Genomic DNA, 18,492 nt, shown 5'->3' with positions numbered 1-18,492 from the left:
AAATTAGGCTCTCCAAGAGTCTTAATTAGCCACACAATGTTGTCATGCCCACCTGCCCCTGCTGGGTGCCCTATAATGTCAGATGTGGGAATAGGTAGAGGTGCAGCTGCAAATGAACAATCAAGCACATTAAACCATGGTGCCAATTATCCCTTGGCATGTGGAGCTTTTGCAATTGCCCTCAAATATAGCCCATTACGGTTGGTTTCACTTGGGAGCTCCCAACTGCTGCTCCTGAGTGGAGCTGATCCCTGCTAGAATCAGCTCCATTTGAGCACTCCCAAGTGAAACCAATCCCAGGCCAGCTTGCATTTAGGGGCCTAATGCAGTTCAATCAATTATCCTCTCCCCGATGCTTTTTAACATCTTTATGCACCCCCTTGCCCAGATTGTCCGGAGCTTTGGGCTGGGCTGTCACCAATATGCTGATGACACTCAGCTCTATCTGCTGATGGATGGCCACACCGACTCGGCCCTGAACACACTGACCAGATGCTTGGAAGATGTGGCTGGATGGTTTCGTGGGAGCCGATTGAAACTAAATCCTTCGAAGACAGAGGTCCTCTGGCTAGGTTGGGATGGAATGGGGATGAGGGACCAACTCCCTTCTCTTGCAGGAGCCCAATTAGTGCCATTGCCTTCCGTTAAGAGTTTGGGTGTAATCCTTGACGCCTCCCTTTCCATGGAGGCGCAGGTTACAGCAACAGCCAAGGTGACATTTTTCCACCTTCTCCGCATCAAGCAGTTGGTCCCTTACCTTTCTCATCCCGACCTGGCCACAGTGATCCATGCGACAGTCATCTCCAGGCTTGACTACTGTAATTCGCTTTACGCGGGGCTGCCCATGAAGATGTCCCAGAAACTCCAGCGGGTGCAGAATGCTTTAGCAAGGCTCCTCATGGGGTTTCTGCCATGGGAGCATATTCACCCAGTGCTTTTCCAGCTGCCCTGGCTCCCAGTGGAGTACAGAGACAGATTTAAGGCGCTGATTTTGACCGTTAAAGCCCTTCAAGGCCTAGGACGCTTGTACCTACAGGACCGTCTCTCCTGGTATGCCCCACAGAGGACCTTAAGGTCCATAAATAGCAACACCCTAGAGGTCCTGGGCCCTAAGGAAGTTAGATTAACCTCAACCAGAGCCAGGGCCTTTTCAACACTGGTTCCGGCCTGGTGGAACGCTCTGTCTCATGAGACCAGGGCCCTGCAGGATCTGATTTCTGAGTTGTTCTGCCTGGCCTTTGGCTTAGAATCAGTTTGATTGGTTGTTAGCCGCCCTGAACCCAGTCTTGGCTGGGGAGGGCGGGGTATAAATTATTTATTTATTTATTTATTTATTTCTACTACTACTACTACTACTACTACTACTACTACTACTACTACTATATGTAGCCAAAGGCCTTCACAATGAACAGCAGGGGACAAAAGCATGTCTTTCCTCTAAAATCAAACAACTCAAGTCTATAAAGGGCTACAGCATAAAAGTTTACAAACACAAAATTTAAAATTAAGAATAGATTTTTTAAAAAATTATCTGGGTGAATGCAAAAGCCCTCCTTGCTGAGGCACAATACGGGGAGAATGAAAGCTGCCACCTCGGAAACACCCAAGTTGTCATTTTTATGGAACCTTGGGTCCTAATAGGGTGCCATTGTTGGTTGATCTTGTGAAGTGCTTAATTGAAGTATTTAAATATAGAGGGTGCTGGGTTTAGATTAGGGAAATGAATACATTTTCTTGTGAAACAAGAGGCAATGTTGTATTTGGCTAGATGAGGTTTACCACAAGCTTCTGTGTGGTTTCTATGCAGAATTAATGTCATTGCAATAAAGCAAGCACTGCCTTGTTTTCACACACCCCAAGTGTCACTTGTCTTTCATTTATGAACTGTGCTGCAGGGAAAGGATGGGTGGGAAACAAGATCTGACCAGTAGGCCAGATCCTCAGCTGTCCTACAGTCCAAAGGCATGCTGCTGCTCATCTTCTCTAGGCTACTTCATCTATGCTAAGAAAGACTGTGAGGGTTAAAAATAGGTGTGCATGAACTGTGTAGAACAGGGAAGGGGAATCTAGCAGGGTTGATGGGCTTTGGGAGCCCAGGAACTTCCAGAGGGCCATAGGTTCCCCATACCTGATGTAGAAAAGATGAAAACTTCTCTCCCGTTTTGTAACATTTGGAATTTGAGATCATTTAACAAAGCTGATTGGCAATAGGGTTCAGTATCAACAAGAGGAAAAAGTACTTTCCCGACACACTAAGCATAATTTATGGAATTTGCAAGTATAAGATGAGGTTGTGATAGTCGCAGGCTTAGAAAGCATTTGTAAAGGATTCTTAGACAGGTTCATGGAGGACAACTGTGAAAGTGCTTATTAAGCCATGCAGAAATAGTGGAACATGTGGCCCTCCACATGTTGCTGGACCCCTATCACCCCTGAGCACTGGCTGTCCTGGCTAGTGCTGATGGGAATTGGGAGTCCAGCAACATCTGGGAGGACCACAGGTTAGCTAACCTTGAAGTAAATGGATTTTGATCTGATATAACAATCCAAGTTTTTGTGTTCTGCGTGCTGTTTCCCAACAAAATTCTGCACATAGATTAACCCAGAACTAGTGGAAAGGAACACTGAATTCCACCACATGTAGAATTTTACTTACATTTAGTTAGCTTCTGCCCAGTAGGGAGACAGCAAGCACCTAGGAAAGGCTTATTCCCTATTCTTGCCCACCCCCCACCCCCTTGATTGAGACAGAAATGGGAAGTCATTGGGGAAAGGTGAAAGAGCTTTCATCGTATCTACAGAAAGTTAGCTGGAACTGAGAAAGCTATGGTTGCATTATACATGAAACCACCTGTTGAATAGAATATTAAGCCACAAGCCAGCTGCTCTGAAAAGAAATGCCACTTTTTTTTATTAGCAGAGAGAGAGAGATGTAGAAAATGATGGTTTCAAAATATGACCAGAAATGCCACAGTTGAAGGCAAGCTATTCTTATTCAAAACACCAAATGCATAGATCGGCAGAGGGCTGAGGCTGAAAGAGAGTACAAACTACATCAGCCGTTTCTGATGTTATAATTTCCCTGTTTGCAAAAATGTGTGCAGGGAAGCGCCTGGGCAACAGCAGAAAGCACCGCTCTAGATCTGCATCTTGGAGCAAACACACTTGGCATTTGCCTTTCAACCTTCTTTTCTTGCTGCAAAACCAGGTTCCACTTCAGAAAGTCACAGAGCTTCTAGGCAACAGGCCTCAGGAGCACGTATGGCTGGCGGTGAGGTTTATGACTCAGAAAGATTCACAGAAAGATGGTGTGTTTGCATGAAAAGGTGTCTCCGTATTGGGCTATTGCATCACAACCAGCTTGATCATGATGTTCCACACTTTTTAAAAGAGCTAACACAAGCAGGGAAATTATGTGTGTTGCCCTGCTCACTCCCCCAAACCTGAATGGTCCTGTATGCTAACAAATGTCAAATAAAAAATTCATAGAGGAATTAGAACCATTTTAGGTCACTGAGGAAGCCCCACAAAGGGCTGAGGAACCTACACCCTCTAGATGTTGTTGAACTACAACTCCCACCAGCCCCAGCCAGCATAACCAACAGTCAGAGGTGATTGGAGTTAGGAGTCCAGCAGTTACCGTATTTTTCGCTCTATAGGATGCACCCGACCATAGGACGCACCTTGTTTAAGGGGAGAACAAGGGGGGGGGGAATCTCCCCCTCTCTGCTCAGCGCCCCTTCAGCGAAGCGGCAGGAGAAACGGAGCCCCTTCCATTTCTCCTCCCACTTGGTTGAAGGGGCGCTGCGCAGCTCTCCCTCTCTGCTGAAGCCAGGAGTCTCTTGCTCTCCCGGTTTCAGCGAAAGGAACCCGAAGCCTGCAGAGCGCAGCGGGAACTCGCGCTGTGCTCCAAAGGCTTCAGGCGGCCATCCCTGAAGCCTGGAGAGCGAGGGGGTCGGTGCGCACCGACCCCTCTCGCTCTCCAGGCTTCAGCGAAAGCAACGCGAAGCCTCCGAAGCGCGGAGGGAGCGCTCCCTCTGCGCTTCGGAGGCTTCGCGTTGCTATCGCTGAAGCCAAGGATCCTGCGTTCGCTCCATAGGATGCACACACATTTCCCCTTAATTTTTGGAGGGGAAAAAGTGCGTCCTATAGAGTGAAAAATACGGTATATTGAGGGTCACAGTCGACCCAGCCGTACCAGACAGCAATGATGTGGTACAAGTACTAGCCTCCTGTGGTCTTCAAGTACCATACAAGTTGGTCACCAGCAAAGTGTCCAGAGCTGGTTGTTTCCATCTGGTAGGGTTGGTAGGGTAATGGAAACAACCAGCTCTGGACACTTTGCTGGTGACCAACTTGTATGGTACTTGAAGACCACAGGAGGCTAGGCTACAATCTATACTCTTGCCCTGGATTTGTGTTTTCCCGGAGAAGCATTAAATGACACAAGTCTCCCCATCCTCCCTCACTTTCCGCTGCAGCAGTACTGTCCAAAATACATCACTTCTATGCAGAACTCAGCTTTATATCTTTATTTTTGGCACTCCTGGAGGAATCTAGCAGCTTATCTTACTTTGATGCATGAAGGGAAAGCCACCAAGCACCAAAAATGCCACCAGGGAAGTACAGCATCACTTCCTGTTTACTAATACAGAGACCAGGTTTTCACAGCTGCTTAATGGGTCTCTCTCTCTTCAGTTTGGCATGTCAAAGGTCAGTTATAGCAATGACCCTGTGCACCTGATTCTGGTCATAGCTCAGATCATGTGCAGAGGGGAGCTGCTTTTCTTTTCCCAGGGGAAAAAAAGTCCACTGGCCTAGCTAGCTGAAGCCGGTTGCCAACCCCTATTTGACAAAAAGGTGTTCCAGATACAGGAAATGGATTTGGCCCAGATCTTGCCAGATTCAGCAGTGGAAATGTGTGAAACCACAGCAGACCTTCTCCTACCTCTTTCAGCTCTTTCAACGCATCCCTCTGCCTGAGATTAAAAACATATAAAATATTTTCAGGCATTTACTTTCAAATACATTGTGAAGCTAATTTCACAGCAACAGAAACATGCACATTTTTTTTTAAAAAAAAAGACTGAACTGCATGAACTGAAGACATAGGCAAGGAGTCTGCATCTGAAAATAAGTGTTGCATTGTTAGCCATGATTAACAACTGAAGCATGGATGCAAATCCAATGTGGGCTGGGTGGCAGGAAGTTTACATTCAATTCAGGGACAGAAAAAGTGGGTCTTTAGATGCTACTTGAGGGGCTCGTGCAATGGCAGGTAATGACTTCCTGTGTCACCAGAAATAGCAGCCCTTGATATCCCAACTTTGTCCTGGCCAAGAACAGCAACATGAGAGGAAGAAGTCCCACTGTGCTGGTAGGATCCATAAGAAGGTACTCCTGGTGAACCGCTTACATTCATACCTCATCTGCACATACACAGAATCCTTTGTTCGTGGCCAAAAAAGCTATTTTGTACAGGCAGTGAGGTGGTTGGGCACAGTTTCTTCACTTAAGACATTCACTTGAATTCTAGAAGAAGTGTCCTCCATGTGCTATTCCTATTCCTACTGGTACAAAAGGCAGCTACTGAGAAAGGCCAGTGGTTCAAAAACAAAACTGGTAAGTTGCTCAGCCAGCAGAGAGATTCCCAACTCAAGGAGTGCAGAATTTAAGGAAGTTGGCTTTCTTTTTTCCCCCTTGAGATATTTTCTAGAACAGGGCTCAACTGCTTCAGGCCTTCCCTCGAAACAGCAGTGCTGATGGTTAATTTTAGATGCTGGACTTAATGGTCTTATGCAGGGGCCAATCTACTATGAAACAAATGAAGCTTAAGCTTCAGGACCCTTAATCCCAGAGGGGCTCCAGAAGGGACTTTAGTGCAGCTGCACAAGTCAAATCAATTAATTTTTCAACAATCCCAAATTTTGAGAGTCAGTAGCACAAACGCTGCAAAGGTGGAGTGTCGCGGGATAGGAATTTCAATCAAAATATGAGATGCAGTAGTTGAATTATTATTTTTTAATTGCAGTGATTGTCGTGAAGCAACCCCATTGAGGAAGACAACCGTGGTTACCCATACCTGGTTGCAAAGGGGCCCCCCATAACAGAGCAAGCGTCAGGGCCCCCCAAATGTAGGCCCACCACTGGTCTTATGGGAAGTCAGTGCTTTTCCCCACCTGTATGGAGGAACATTGCCTTGTTTTGTTCTGGCATCCTTGGTACTAGATATGAGTACCAGCACCTCTATTTTTTTTAACCAAAGAAACCACAGCTGGGAACCCCTTCCTCACTTTAGATGGTCATTCATCTTGTTCCAGTAACTTCAAAAATGTGGAAAGTCAGTCCTGCTGCCATGTCTGTCGGCCTCCATGCTCATTTTGCTGTAGGGACCATGACCTCTGCCCCAGAGTCCTGCCCTGACAGTGCCACTGCTCCTAATTCAATTACTTTCCTATTGCTCACAAGGTGAGAGGCTATCAACGAAGTAGGAGTAAATCCTTGGAAGGCCAAAGCAAAAAGAAAAGAAAAGAAAAGAAAAGAAAAGAAAAGAAAAGAAAAGAAAAGAAAAGAAAAGAAAAGAAAAGAAAAGAAAAGAAAAAGAAAAGAAAAAGCACAAGGCAAAAATATATATTCAAGAACCAAAATGAAGAAAGGGCAGCTATCATGGACTAGGAGGAGCTATCATGGCAAAAGAAAAACAACGCAGGATATGGGGAAGGGGAAGATATCACTGCGCACAAACTGTCGTTTGCAGTTCTGGTAAAGAAGGACCTGGCTCTAGCCATGCAGCTCTCCTCCCTCGCCACAAAATTTCCTGTAGCTGCTTTCCTATCAATATGGCAAGTTTGAGCCATCAGCAGACAATGGGGACAGCCCTAAAAGCTTCCAACACCTGGCACTTGTGTATTTTTGAAGGTGTTTGAAGACTGGTGTCGGGTGGAGAGAGTTCTCTCCCCACACTTCTAAGGACACTCACTTGTCCTGTGGTCAGCAAAACTATGGAGTGCCAGTGTAAAAAATGCCCACTGACCAAAGTTAGCATTATAGTTCAGTTACAACAGCAAAAAGGCACAACAAGATCTGGCACCTCGAGTGCTGCAGTGGACTTTGATTCCTTCCTGCACCAAATGTGTCCATTGTGCCGTGAAAGCCAAAGGGAGTTGGACAACAAAAGACAAAAAAACTGGGATAGTGTATGTGTGGGGTGGGGGGAAAGGCAAATAAACTGCATGGGCTGGCTGACAATCAAGTAATCCCATGGGGAACTCTCCTCCTCTTGCGAGCAGAAGGTCAAGTCTGTGAGGTATATTGCGAAAAGCTCTCTCATTCCTGGATCCGCAATTCCCTAAATTCCGGAAGCCCAGGTCAAGCTAGGCTTGCAGCCCCAGGAAGCGGGCTGTATTCAGCACGTCATCTCTCGTCAGGTAGCAGCCGCAGAGCTGGCGGTAACCTGTGAAAGACTCCCGGCCGTGCAGAACTCGCCAGTTGTCCACAAACAGGGCCTGCAGAAAGAACGAATGGGAAATTTGTGTCAGCGCTGCAAGACTCTTCCTATACCTGTTACATCATTGGCATCTGGTTAGGTAATCTTAGCAGGAACAGACATGTAGCTTGTCTCCCCCATTCTTTTGGAAATGGAAGACAAGTGAGGAAGCTGCTTTATACAAGGGTCAGAAGATCTGTCCACCCAACCCAGGGTTGTCTGCACAGCCTTGCATTACAATTCTCTTAGTGTGGGGTAGGAAAGCTGAAAATAATGCCAATATATTTTGCATCTGGCAACCCATGAGCCCCTTTGGTTTCAGACAATACATGGGTATGAGAGTCTAAAAAGCCTGGAACACAAGTTTTTATAGCCCTCTAGTGGCTATGGTGGCTCATTGACCACAAGTAATGTATTTACTAGACGTGTATACCCGATTCTGACCAAACTAAGCCTCCTGATGTATATTGTGCTCTAGAAGGCTGAGTTTGGTCAGAATCAAGAATACACTTCCAGAGTTAATGCTAAAAACATTACTTCTGGTCAATGAGCCACCATAGCTGCTAGAGGACTGTGAAAATTTGCATCCCCCAGCTTTTTAGACCTGTCTACCTATGCACTAGCTGAAACCAAAGGGGCACATTGGTTACCAGATGTGACCCCCCCCCTCCAGCTCTCCTACATCACTATCTGGGTCACAGGTAGAGGGGTCTTTCCCACCACTTGAACTGGAGAGGCCACGTATTGAAGGAGCATGTGTCTGTCTGTGTACGTTTATGTGTCTGCTCCCCGTTCGTTTCCGAGCACAATTCAAAGTGTTGGTGCTGACCTTTAAAGCCCTAAATGGCTTCGGCCCAGTATACCTGAAGAAGCATCTCCACCTCCATCATTCTGCCTGGACACTGAGGTCCAGTGCTGAGGGCCTTCCGGCTGTTCCCTCACTGCGAGAAGCCAAGTTACAGGGAACCAGGCAGAGGGCCTTCTCGGTAGTGTCACCCACCCTGTGGAACACCCTCCCACCAGATGTCAAAGAGAAAAACAACTACCAGACTTTTAGAAGACATCTGAAGGCAGCCCTGTTTAAGGAAGCTTTTAATGTCTAACAGACCACTGTATTTTAATATTTTGTTGGAAGCCGCCCAGAGTGGCTGGGGAAACCCAGCCAGATGGGAGGGGTATAAATTAATAATAAAAAGGTAAAGGTACCCCTGCCCGTACGGGCCAGTCTTGACAGACTCTGGGGTTGTGCGCCCATCTCACTTAAGAGGCCGGGGGCCAGTGCTGTCCGGAGACACTTCCGGGTCACGTGGCCAGCGTGACAAAGCTGCATCTGGTGAGCCAGCGCAGCACACAGAACGCCGTTTACCTTCCCGCCAGTAAGCGGTCCCTATTTATCTACTTGCACCCAGGGGTGCTTTCGAACTGCTAGGTTGGCAGGCGCTGGGACCAAGTAGCGGGAGCGCACCCCGCCGCGGGGATTCGAACCGCCGACCTTTCGATCGGCAAGCCCTAGGCGCTGAGGCTTTTACCCGCAGCGCCACCCGCGTCCCGGCAAAATTAATAATAATAATAATAATAATAATAATAATAATAATTAAACTGTGTGTAGTCATGATGAGGCTACTTATTACAGCAACGATGGGGGGAAGTCAGCTGGCTCCTTTCTCCCTTCACCCCAACTTTGAAAGGTGGGTGGGTCCACACACCTGTGAATCATCTCGAGTCATTTGTGACATCACAGAGGGCCTTCTTGGCATTTGCACTCGCTCTGTAGAACGCCCTCTTGTCAGATGTCAAGGAAACAAACAACTATCTGACTTTTAGAAAACATCTGAAGGCAGCCCTGAATAGGGAAGTTTTTAAATATTTGATGTTTTACTGTGCTAAATGCTTTTACTTTGTTGGAAGACACCCAGAGTGGCTGGGGCAACCCAGTCAAGATGGGCAGCATATAAATAATAAATTATCACCATAACCATCATCAGGGGATGACTTCAGAAGGTCTCCCTCTCAGACCCCTCAACTGATGGGGGCTGAGAGCAGCCCCAATCTGAGCCACATCTTTCCTTGCTCTACACCTTATGCCACATATGATGTCAGACCTTGGACAGATGGGTGTACAGCCTCATGGGCTAAACTGGCCCGTGGGTTTGAAGTTCCCCACAATATGAACATAAAAAGCTACTTTATACAGAGAATTGAGTGTCTGTTGCCCTCTTCACTCTTGAGCAGATGTTAAAGGTAAAGGTAAAGGTAAAGGTACCCCTGCCCGTACGGGCCAGTCTTGACAGACTCTAGGGTTGTGCGCCCATCTCACTCAAGAGGCCGAGGGTCAGCGCTGTCTGGAGACACTTCCGGGTCACGTGGCCAGCGTGACATTGCTGCTCTGGCGAGCCAGAGCCGCACACGGAAACGCCGTTTACCTTCCCGCTAGTAAGCGGTCCCTATTTATCTACTTGCACCCGGGAGTGCTTTCGAACTGCTAGGTTGGCAGGCGCTGGGACCAAGTAGCGGGAGCGCACCCCGCCGCGGGGATTCGAACCGCCGACCTTTCGATCGGGAAGCCCTAGGCGCTGAGGCTTTTACCCACAGCGCCACCCGCGTCCCCCTGAGCAGATGTTAGTTTGGTGTTAAATTAGTGCTGGGAGCCTCAGTATGTTCCCTTCATGTTTCCCTTGAGATACTTGAAACAAGGATGGTTCAGATGTAGCACACATATATTTCTGCCCTCCTGCATGGAAGAGGTTGGACACAAAGTGAAGAACAGCCCTGCTGGATCTAGCCAAAAAGGCTCCACAAGTCCAGCATCTTGCTATCACTGTGTTCAACCAGATGCCTATGAGAAGCTTGCAGGGAAGACCAGAGCAGCCCTCTCCCCACCTGCGATTCCTAGCAAGTGGCAGAGGCTCTGGCAGTCGGGGTAGAACACAGCCATTGTTGTCACTAAGAGACATGAATAGCTCTCTCCTCTGTGAACACGTCCAACCCTCTTTTAGTAAATGTAAAGGGACCCCTGACCATTAGGTCCAGTCGTGACCGACTCTGGGGTTGCTCACTCATCTCGCTCAATAGGCCGAGGGTGCTGGTGTTTGTCCACAGACAGCTTCCGGGTCATGTGGCCAGCATGACTAAGCCGCTTCTGGTGAACCAGAGCAGCACACGGAAACACCGTTTACCTTCCCGCCTATTTATCTACTTGCACTTTGACGTGCTTTCAAACTGCTAGGTTGGCAGGAACTGGGACCGAGCAACGGGAGCTCACCCCGTCGCGGGGATTCGAACCGCCGACCTTCTGATTGGCAAGTCCTAGGCCCTGTGGTTTAACCCACAGCGCCACCCACGTTCCTTTAACCCTCTTTTAGTGCCATCCAAATTGCTTGCAATCTCTACGTCTTCTGGGGGCTAATTCTGTAGTTTAGCAGTGGAAGAGCACTTAACTCTGAGCTGCTAGTACCAAACGCCTCCACACAAAGCCACATGCCAATCTGCTTGCCATGACTTTACCTTGCCCGGCTTCAGCTTCACCCAGAGCTCATTCTCCGGTCTCCTTAGCTCGGCGGTGAGAGTGCGGTGTGCGCTGTACCAGCGGTGCACAGTGTCATAAGGCACCGTGTTAATGACGGCTCGGTCGTAGTTGTTGTACCTAAAATAAAGCAGCAGAAGGGAACATCTACAGTGGATTGCAATCCCCACATGGGAACCAGTAAGTCTCTAAGGATCCGCATGGGCAGAGGCATGACTGCTAGAAGTGATATCTATTTATCAGTGGGAGCAAACGCTTTGTGTATATCAGATGAAGGGAGCCTGTTGTTAAGGCTTCAGTTTCCACCAGCCAGTAAGGCTAATGGTCATGAATGATGGGAACTGTAGTATAGGAACATCTGTGAAGCCAAAAGTTCCCTATACCTGTGCACACATAAATTGGACTTGGGTTTTCTGCAGAAATTACGGGGAAGGACAGGAATGGTGTAAGGTGTGCACAGCCAGTAAATGTGCTCAAATGGTGCATCTTTTAGTAGCTTCACCCCTGTGATTTTTTTAAAAAAGCAAACGTTAATTTGGGGGGGGTCATTCAGTAGGAACTTGCCAGGGGAAGGTAATTTTGCAGCACAACTTGATTTTTCTTCTTGACCAGCCAGATTCCGTAATAAAGTGGTAACTATTTTATCAGCACAAGATCCACAATGAAGCATCGCCTGGGCTCTGGTACAGGACTATTTGCTGGGATGGCTAGAGGAACAAACAAGGACTGTAGATATATCTAGGATCACATCCCTGCTCAGCTCTGGCTGAACTCTGACTGCTTAAGGCCTCATCTGCACTATACATTTAAAGCAGTATTGTGTCACTTTAAAACAGTCACTGCTTCCTCCAAAGAATCCTGGGAACTGTAGTTTGGTAAGTGTGCTGAGTTGTTAGGAGAACAACTACCGTATTTTTCGCACTATAGGACGCACTTTTTCCCCTCCAAAAATGAAGGGGAAATGTGTGTGCGTCCTATGGTGCGAATGCAGGCTTTTGCTGAAGCCTGGAGAGCGAGAGGGGTCCGTGCGCACCGACCCCTCTCGCTCTCCAGGCTTCAGGAAGCTATCCCAAGTCTTGCAAGCCCGGCGGGATGTCCCGCGGGCTCGCAAGGCTTGCGGGCAGCAGCCTGCACCCAAAAGCTGGGGACAGCGGGGAGGCGCAGAGCCGCCAACCCGCTATTCCCCGACCTGATCTGGAGGCTGGCGGGGGGAGAAGCAAGCCTGCTTCTCCCCCCCCAGCCCCACAAGCTCGGGGGATAGGGGGATGGCGAAGCGCCGCCATCCCGCTATTCCCCGACCTGATCTGGAGGCTGGGGGTGGGAGGAGCAAGCCTGCTTTTCCCCCCCCAGCCCCACAACCTCCAGATCAGGTCGGGAAATAGCGGGATGGCGGCGCTCCGCCATCCCGCTATTCCCCGACCTGATCTGGAGGCTGGGGGTGAGAGAAGCAAGCCTGCTTCTCCCCCCCACCATCCCCACAACCTCCAGATCAGGTCGGGGAATAGCGGGATGGCGGCGCTCCGCCATCCCGCTATTCCCCGACCTGATCTGGAGGCTGGGGGTGGGAGGAGCAAGCCTGCTTCTCCCCCCCCCAGCCCCACAACTTCCAGATCAGGTCGGGGAATAGCGGGATGGCGGCGCTCCGCCATCCCGCTATTCCCCGACCTGATCTGGAGGCTGGGGGTGGGAGGAGCAAGCCTGCTTCTCCCCCCCCCCCCCAGCCCCACAACCTCCAGATCAGGTCGTGGAATAGCGGGATGGCGGGGCTCCGCCATCCCGCTATTCCCCGACCTGATCTGGAGGCTGGGGGTGGGAGAAGCAAGCCTGCTTCTCCCCCCCACCAGCCCCACAACCTCCAGGCTTCAGGAGAGCCCCACCGCCAGCCCCACAAGCTCGGGGGACAGCGGGAGAGGCGCAGCGCGCCCTTCCCGCTGTCCCCCGACTTGGCTAGAAGGCTGGCGGGGGGAGAAGCCTGCTCCTCCCCGTTGCCAGCCCCGCAAACTCGGGGGACAGCGGGAGAGGCGCAGCGCGCCTTTCCCGCTGTCCCCCGACTTGTCTAGAAGGCTGGCGGGGGGAGAAGCCTGCTCCTCCCCGTCGCCAGCCCCGCAAACTCGGGAGACAGCGGCAGGGGCGCAGCGCGCCCTTCCCGCTGTCCCCCGACTTGGTTAGAAGGCTGGCCCAGCCCCGCAAACTCGGGGGACAGCGGGAGAGGCGCAGCGCGCCATCCCGCTGTCTCCCGACATGGTTTGGAGGCTGGCGGAAGGCTTCCTCCTCCCCCAGCCCCGCAAGCTCCCAGAGCGATGCCAAAGCTGCGCGCAGCTTCGGCATGGCTCTGGGTCCCGTTCTGGGGGAGGGGGAAGCTCGGGCTTCCCCGCCCCAGCCCCGCGCCTGGCGGGGGGGGGGGGGGAAATAAATTTTTTTGCCTTTCTTTCCCCCCCCAAATCTAGGTGCGTCCTATGGACCGGTGCGTCCAATAGTCCGAAAAATACGGTATTCCCTTCACAGAACTACAATTCCCAGTGTTTCCCAGGAAGAGGTACTGGTGGTTAAATCACTTGGGTATCTCTTCTGGTGGTGGAACATGCAATTCGACCATGTTTGCATGAACACAAACTGTTCCAACTGATGTTGTCACAACCCTAGAATCCAGCAGCACCCAGCATACCAAGTAAGAGGTTGCAGAGTCACCCCCTAAGGAGCCAGAATCACAAAGCCTGATGCTGGAGACCAGCGGGGCTGCTAAACTGGAGTCTGGTGGGCAAGAGCCCCCTGGACCAGATTCCTCAATGACAGATCCAGGACCCTCACAGGTGCTTTCCCTGGGCCTGAGAAGAACTGCCTGTCCACAGGCCCAAGTGTAGACCCTTTAAGGACTGTAGCTATCACAAAGGAGGTGAAGCCTAGGACTGGCAACAGAGGCTCAAATGGCCTCAGTCCACCTCTAGCTTTGTTCACTTGGAGTGCTCTGTGGTGCTGCAAAGACCAGGGCAGACACTGGCCATCTCACCTGATCAAGTAGATCTCGTTGTTCCAGGGGTAGACATTCAAGACAGGCCCAACCCCAATCATGTGGTTGTGGCAGCCCCCCACATTCTCGATATATTCGTGCTTCAGTGGCACCTTGGTGAGGAGCTCAAAGTCATCCGGGGCTTGCTGGAGCACCTGCTCTGCTGCGTAGAAGCCATCCACAAGCAATGTACGACCACCTGTCCCTTCATGCCGGAGGCAGTGAAACACCTGGATGCTGTGGAGGGCAAGGAAGAAGCCAGTCACTTGGTGGCAATAAGTACATTCAGATGTGTGTGTGGGGGGTATCCTGTTAATGCTCCTGTATTGTTCCTTTCACAATGCATTACCTGTTGGAACTTTGGCTTTTTGACCAATATACTGTACCAGCTAAATGTTGTGCTAAATGTCACTGGGTGTGGTGTGACCCAACTATGGACATTATTGTAGAAAATCACTCTTTCTGCATGTGTACTTCCATTTCCCCATGGAAACCACAGGAAAGAAATGTAGGCTGGCATTATCACCCCAAATTTTGCCAATTACTCCCACGATCTTCTGGGTTAATGCAGTTGCATGCTGATTTTGTTCTGGAAGTAATTAACATGGAAATGAGCACCAAACTTCCACTATGTTTCACTTGATTTCTAGAAATGGCCTTTATGTCATGCGAAAGTTCAAATATAATGTGGAAATTAACAGGGAAACTGAATGTGGCCTGGAAAGTGATTCTGCTTTGGCTCTAAGAGTGGCCCTGACAGGTCAGATCAACAAACTCTCTTGTGGTCCTTTGCAGTGGCCTTGTTCTAAACCAGGTGTGGGACACTAGAGCTGGCCAACAGTTAGAATTCTTATCTCTCTCCTTGTCCCCAATATGACAGATGAGCAGAGCTGGCCACCTGCCAATCAACCCAAACCACAATGTCAGGTTTCACATTCTTGTCTGTGTGGTTTGAAACCAAATAGTGCAAGTGAAAAGCAAAGCCCTGTGCTCTGTTAAGCATGGAAAATGAGCTGCGTGTTGGTGCTTCAAAGCCCCATGCACAGGGCTTTCAGACACCATTGATCAGCTAACTGGCAGTGCCTACAACCTCTCTTTTGGCTCAGCCATGTCATATGTGGCATCAGGTGTAGAGCAGGTAGGTAAGGCTTGGTGGGCCAAATGGGGAGGCCTAACAGGCATAACTAGGTCTGTGGGCCAAGGGTTCCCCACTGCTGTTTTTGACATTACTCTTGTCATTACCGCTTTGGCTCCTGGCTCATTAAAAGAAGTCTAGTCCCTGGGAGGAAATGAGTAGAAAGCACAGCATCCATTCCCTAATACAGAGCGTATCTCATCTCAGCACCTGGTTCCTTCTTGCTTTGGGCTCCTGGAACATCAGACTTGAGGTTGCTGCCAAAAGGTTACTGAATCTGCATTTCTGGATGCAAACCACTGAATGCCTCTCATATGCACCTGGTTCAGTCACCTGGTTTTAGTTAGGGAATAAGGCTAAAACTTCCACTGCTGCATCTAGTTTGGAATTGGCCTAAATAATATAGGCCTGCAATGGACCTGGACCTAAGCCTTCTGTATATAAAACACAGACTATGCCAGCAACCTACAGTTCCTGAGCACTTGTCTATTTGTGTAGAGAAATGTGTTTAAACCCTCTCCCTCTCTATTGCTTCTGTTAGTTATTAGAAGGGGCAAAACTAATATTGCAAGGTCTCTGAAGTTCAGCTGGCTTCTGAGATTCTACAAAGCATTTTTGTTTCCCTTTACTATCTTGAGGTCTAGAAACCTGCTTCTTGTTTTTTGATCAGAACATATTACATATAGCGGTGAATATAATGGTGCAACCTCAGGCTTTTAAACTTCTTTTTTTTACCCTTAGAGAGATTTTAAACTTTGCAGTCTCTGTGCTGGATACGTTCTCCCAAAATCTTGTCCAACGTCAATGTTTTCAGGACCTGTTCAGAGCGCTATTCAAGCAGGCTCAGGCTGTTTGGAATTGCCACAGTTTAAAGGGACTTAAATTCCTCTGTACTAGAGCTCTCTGCAATGTGGCTATATTAGGGTGATGGCCAGGTTTTGAAATTCACGTAACTGGGTAATAAAAACATCAAACTGCTGTCACTGGTAATAAAGGCAGGACTGCTTAGTTTCCTGTTGGTTTTCTGAAGCACTCTGAGAAGCTGGAAGAGATGATCACAGCTTGGGAGTCCCTTGATGCCCTGTGCTGTTGCATTCTTCACTGTAAGGTAAAGGTAAAGGTACCCCTGCCCGTACGGGCCAGTCTTGACAGACTCTGGGGTTGTGCGCCCATCTCACTCTAGAGGCCGGGGGCCAGCGCTGTCCGGAGACACTTCCGGGTCACGTGGCCAGCGTGACAAGCTGCATCTGGTGAGCCAGCACAGCACACGGAAACGCCGTTTACCTTCTCGCTAGTAAGCGGTCCCTATTTATCTACTTGCACCCGGGGGTGATTTCGAACTGCTAGGTTGGCAGGCGCTGGGACCGAGCAACAGGAGCGCACCCCGCCGCGGGGATTCGAACCGCCGATCTTTCGATCGGCAAGCCCTAGGCGCTGAGGCTTTTACCCACAGTGCCACCCGCGTCCCTCTTCACTGTAAAGGTAAAGGTAAAGGGATGCCTGACCATTAGGTCCTGTCGTGGCCGACTCTGGGGTTTTGGTCTCATCTCACTTTATTGGCCGAGGGAGCCGGCATACAGCTTCCGGGCCATGTGGCCAGCATGACTAAGCCGCTTCTGGCGAACCAAAGCAGCGCACAGAAACGCCATTTACCTTCCCGCCGGAGCGGTACCTATTTATCTACTTGCACTCTGATGTGCTTTCGAACTGCGAGGTTGGCAGGAGCAGGGACCGAGCAACGGGAGCTCACCCCGTCGCAGGGATTTGAACCGCCGACCTTCTGATCAGGAAGTCCTAGGCTCTGTGGTTTAACCCACAGCACCACCCGTGTCCCTCCGTTCTTCACTGTACTCCTTTCAAAAATAATCAAGAAGCAGGTGATGTGAAGGACCTTTAGAGAACCACTGCCACAGAGTTGACACTACTGACCTAGATGGGAAAGTAGTTTGATCTGATACCTTATACCAAGGCAGATCATTGGTTCACCTAACTCAGTACTGTCAACACTGACTGGCAGCAGCTCTTGGGGTTTCAGACAGGGTTCTCCCCCAGCCTTACCTAGAGATGTCAGGGGTTGAACCGGGGACCTTCCTTGTGCAAAGCAGATTCTCTACCACTGAGCTACGGCTCTAACTGATGTAAAAACAGCTTCCTGGGATTCTTAATAGGCTGGCTCCTAATTGCAGGTGCAGCCACTGTTAATGAGCTCAGGGGAGCCTGCCCTACTGACAATGACTGAAGTCATAAGACTCAAAATGTGAATGCCCCACAAACTCTACAGCATTTGTTGAGGTAAAGTGAACCTGACTACTCTGGCAGGGTGGGTTCCCTGAACCCTGTAAGGTGGGGTGGGAATGGGGTAGTTATTGGAAGATTTAGCACAGGTTAAAAAAAGTGTTTCACGCAGCTCAGAGTCAAACTATAGAACTCTCTCTCCCAGGAGGCAGTGGTGGAGGGCTTTAAAAGAGGATTAGGCCAATTCATAGAGAAGGCTATCAATGGCTTCTAGCTCCACAGTCAGAGGCAGCAATACCAGCTGTTGGAAACCACAGGAGGGGAGAGTTGCCCTTGTGCTCATGCTCTGCTCCCTGGCATACCACAGGCATCTGGTTGGCCGCTGTGAGAAAAAGGATGCTGGACTAGATGGGCCATGTAAATTTGTTAAACAATTCAGGCCTCAGGATAACTTAAAATACATCTGCATTACTTACTTAATCACCTAGACAACACTTGGATGGAAGCCCAATGTAGGCTGTTCTAAAGATGTAACAGGGATAGAAGTATTAAACATAATAATGTGTTTAAACCTAATCATGACAAAAAAGGAGCAGTGCATTTGTGACTTATGTCAGTCCCTGCCTCTTAGGCCATTGAAACCTACCCACAGGGTTCCTGGAAATAAGTGGTATCTGTGTGACGGTCCAAAGCCAGCTTGGTGTAGGCTGTGTCTCCCCGGGAGAAGTCAGAGGTGAAGTGCCACATCCTGCCATAGATAGTCTCCCTAGAAAAGGAGAGAGAGAGAAGCACACACATAAAGGCCTCTGTGTTGGCACCAACCACTAAAGCCACGGCAGGTGGGCCTGATGATAATTCATGCGAATGGGCAGGTGAAGCAACACCTGTGCAGACCAATTCTATCTATGTTTGCTCAGACGTAATTTCCATGGACTTGGAAGCGTGCATGGAGTTAGATCTTTCGACGAAGGGGCAATATATAAATAAATTACAAGATCAGGTGAGTTCCTGAAAATACACATCTCGGGTATCAAAGTCCGGGCAAAAGAGGAGTGTCTTCAGGATAAGGCAGAAACAATATCTTGAAGGTTCCAGACACATCTCTG

General features: G+C 49.4%; 1 protein-coding gene across 4 annotated transcripts in view; it reads right to left on the bottom strand.

The window, feature by feature from the left end:
* Positions 1-6,772: 6,772 nt before the first annotated feature.
* TMLHE (trimethyllysine hydroxylase, epsilon) overlaps positions 6,773-18,492 on the bottom strand; it is a 30,293-nt gene continuing 18,573 nt past the window's right edge. For all 4 annotated transcript variants that reach the window (XM_028715084.2, XM_028715085.2, XM_028715086.2 and 1 more), the window contains exons 5-8: positions 18,033-18,152; positions 14,017-14,253; positions 10,991-11,129; positions 6,773-7,505 (exon numbers count right to left, since the gene is read on the bottom strand). In XM_028715084.2, coding sequence (XP_028570917.2) covers positions 7,374-7,505; positions 10,991-11,129; positions 14,017-14,253; positions 18,033-18,152 — 628 coding nt within the window. In that variant the 3' untranslated portion in view covers positions 6,773-7,373. The remainder of the gene's footprint in view (positions 7,506-10,990; positions 11,130-14,016; positions 14,254-18,032; positions 18,153-18,492) is intronic.

Source organism: Podarcis muralis, chromosome Z (assembly GCF_964188315.1).
Source record: "Podarcis muralis chromosome Z, rPodMur119.hap1.1, whole genome shotgun sequence".
Taxonomy (NCBI): domain Eukaryota; kingdom Metazoa; phylum Chordata; class Lepidosauria; order Squamata; family Lacertidae; genus Podarcis; species Podarcis muralis.
This window is presented reverse-complemented; position numbering and strand designations above follow the sequence as displayed.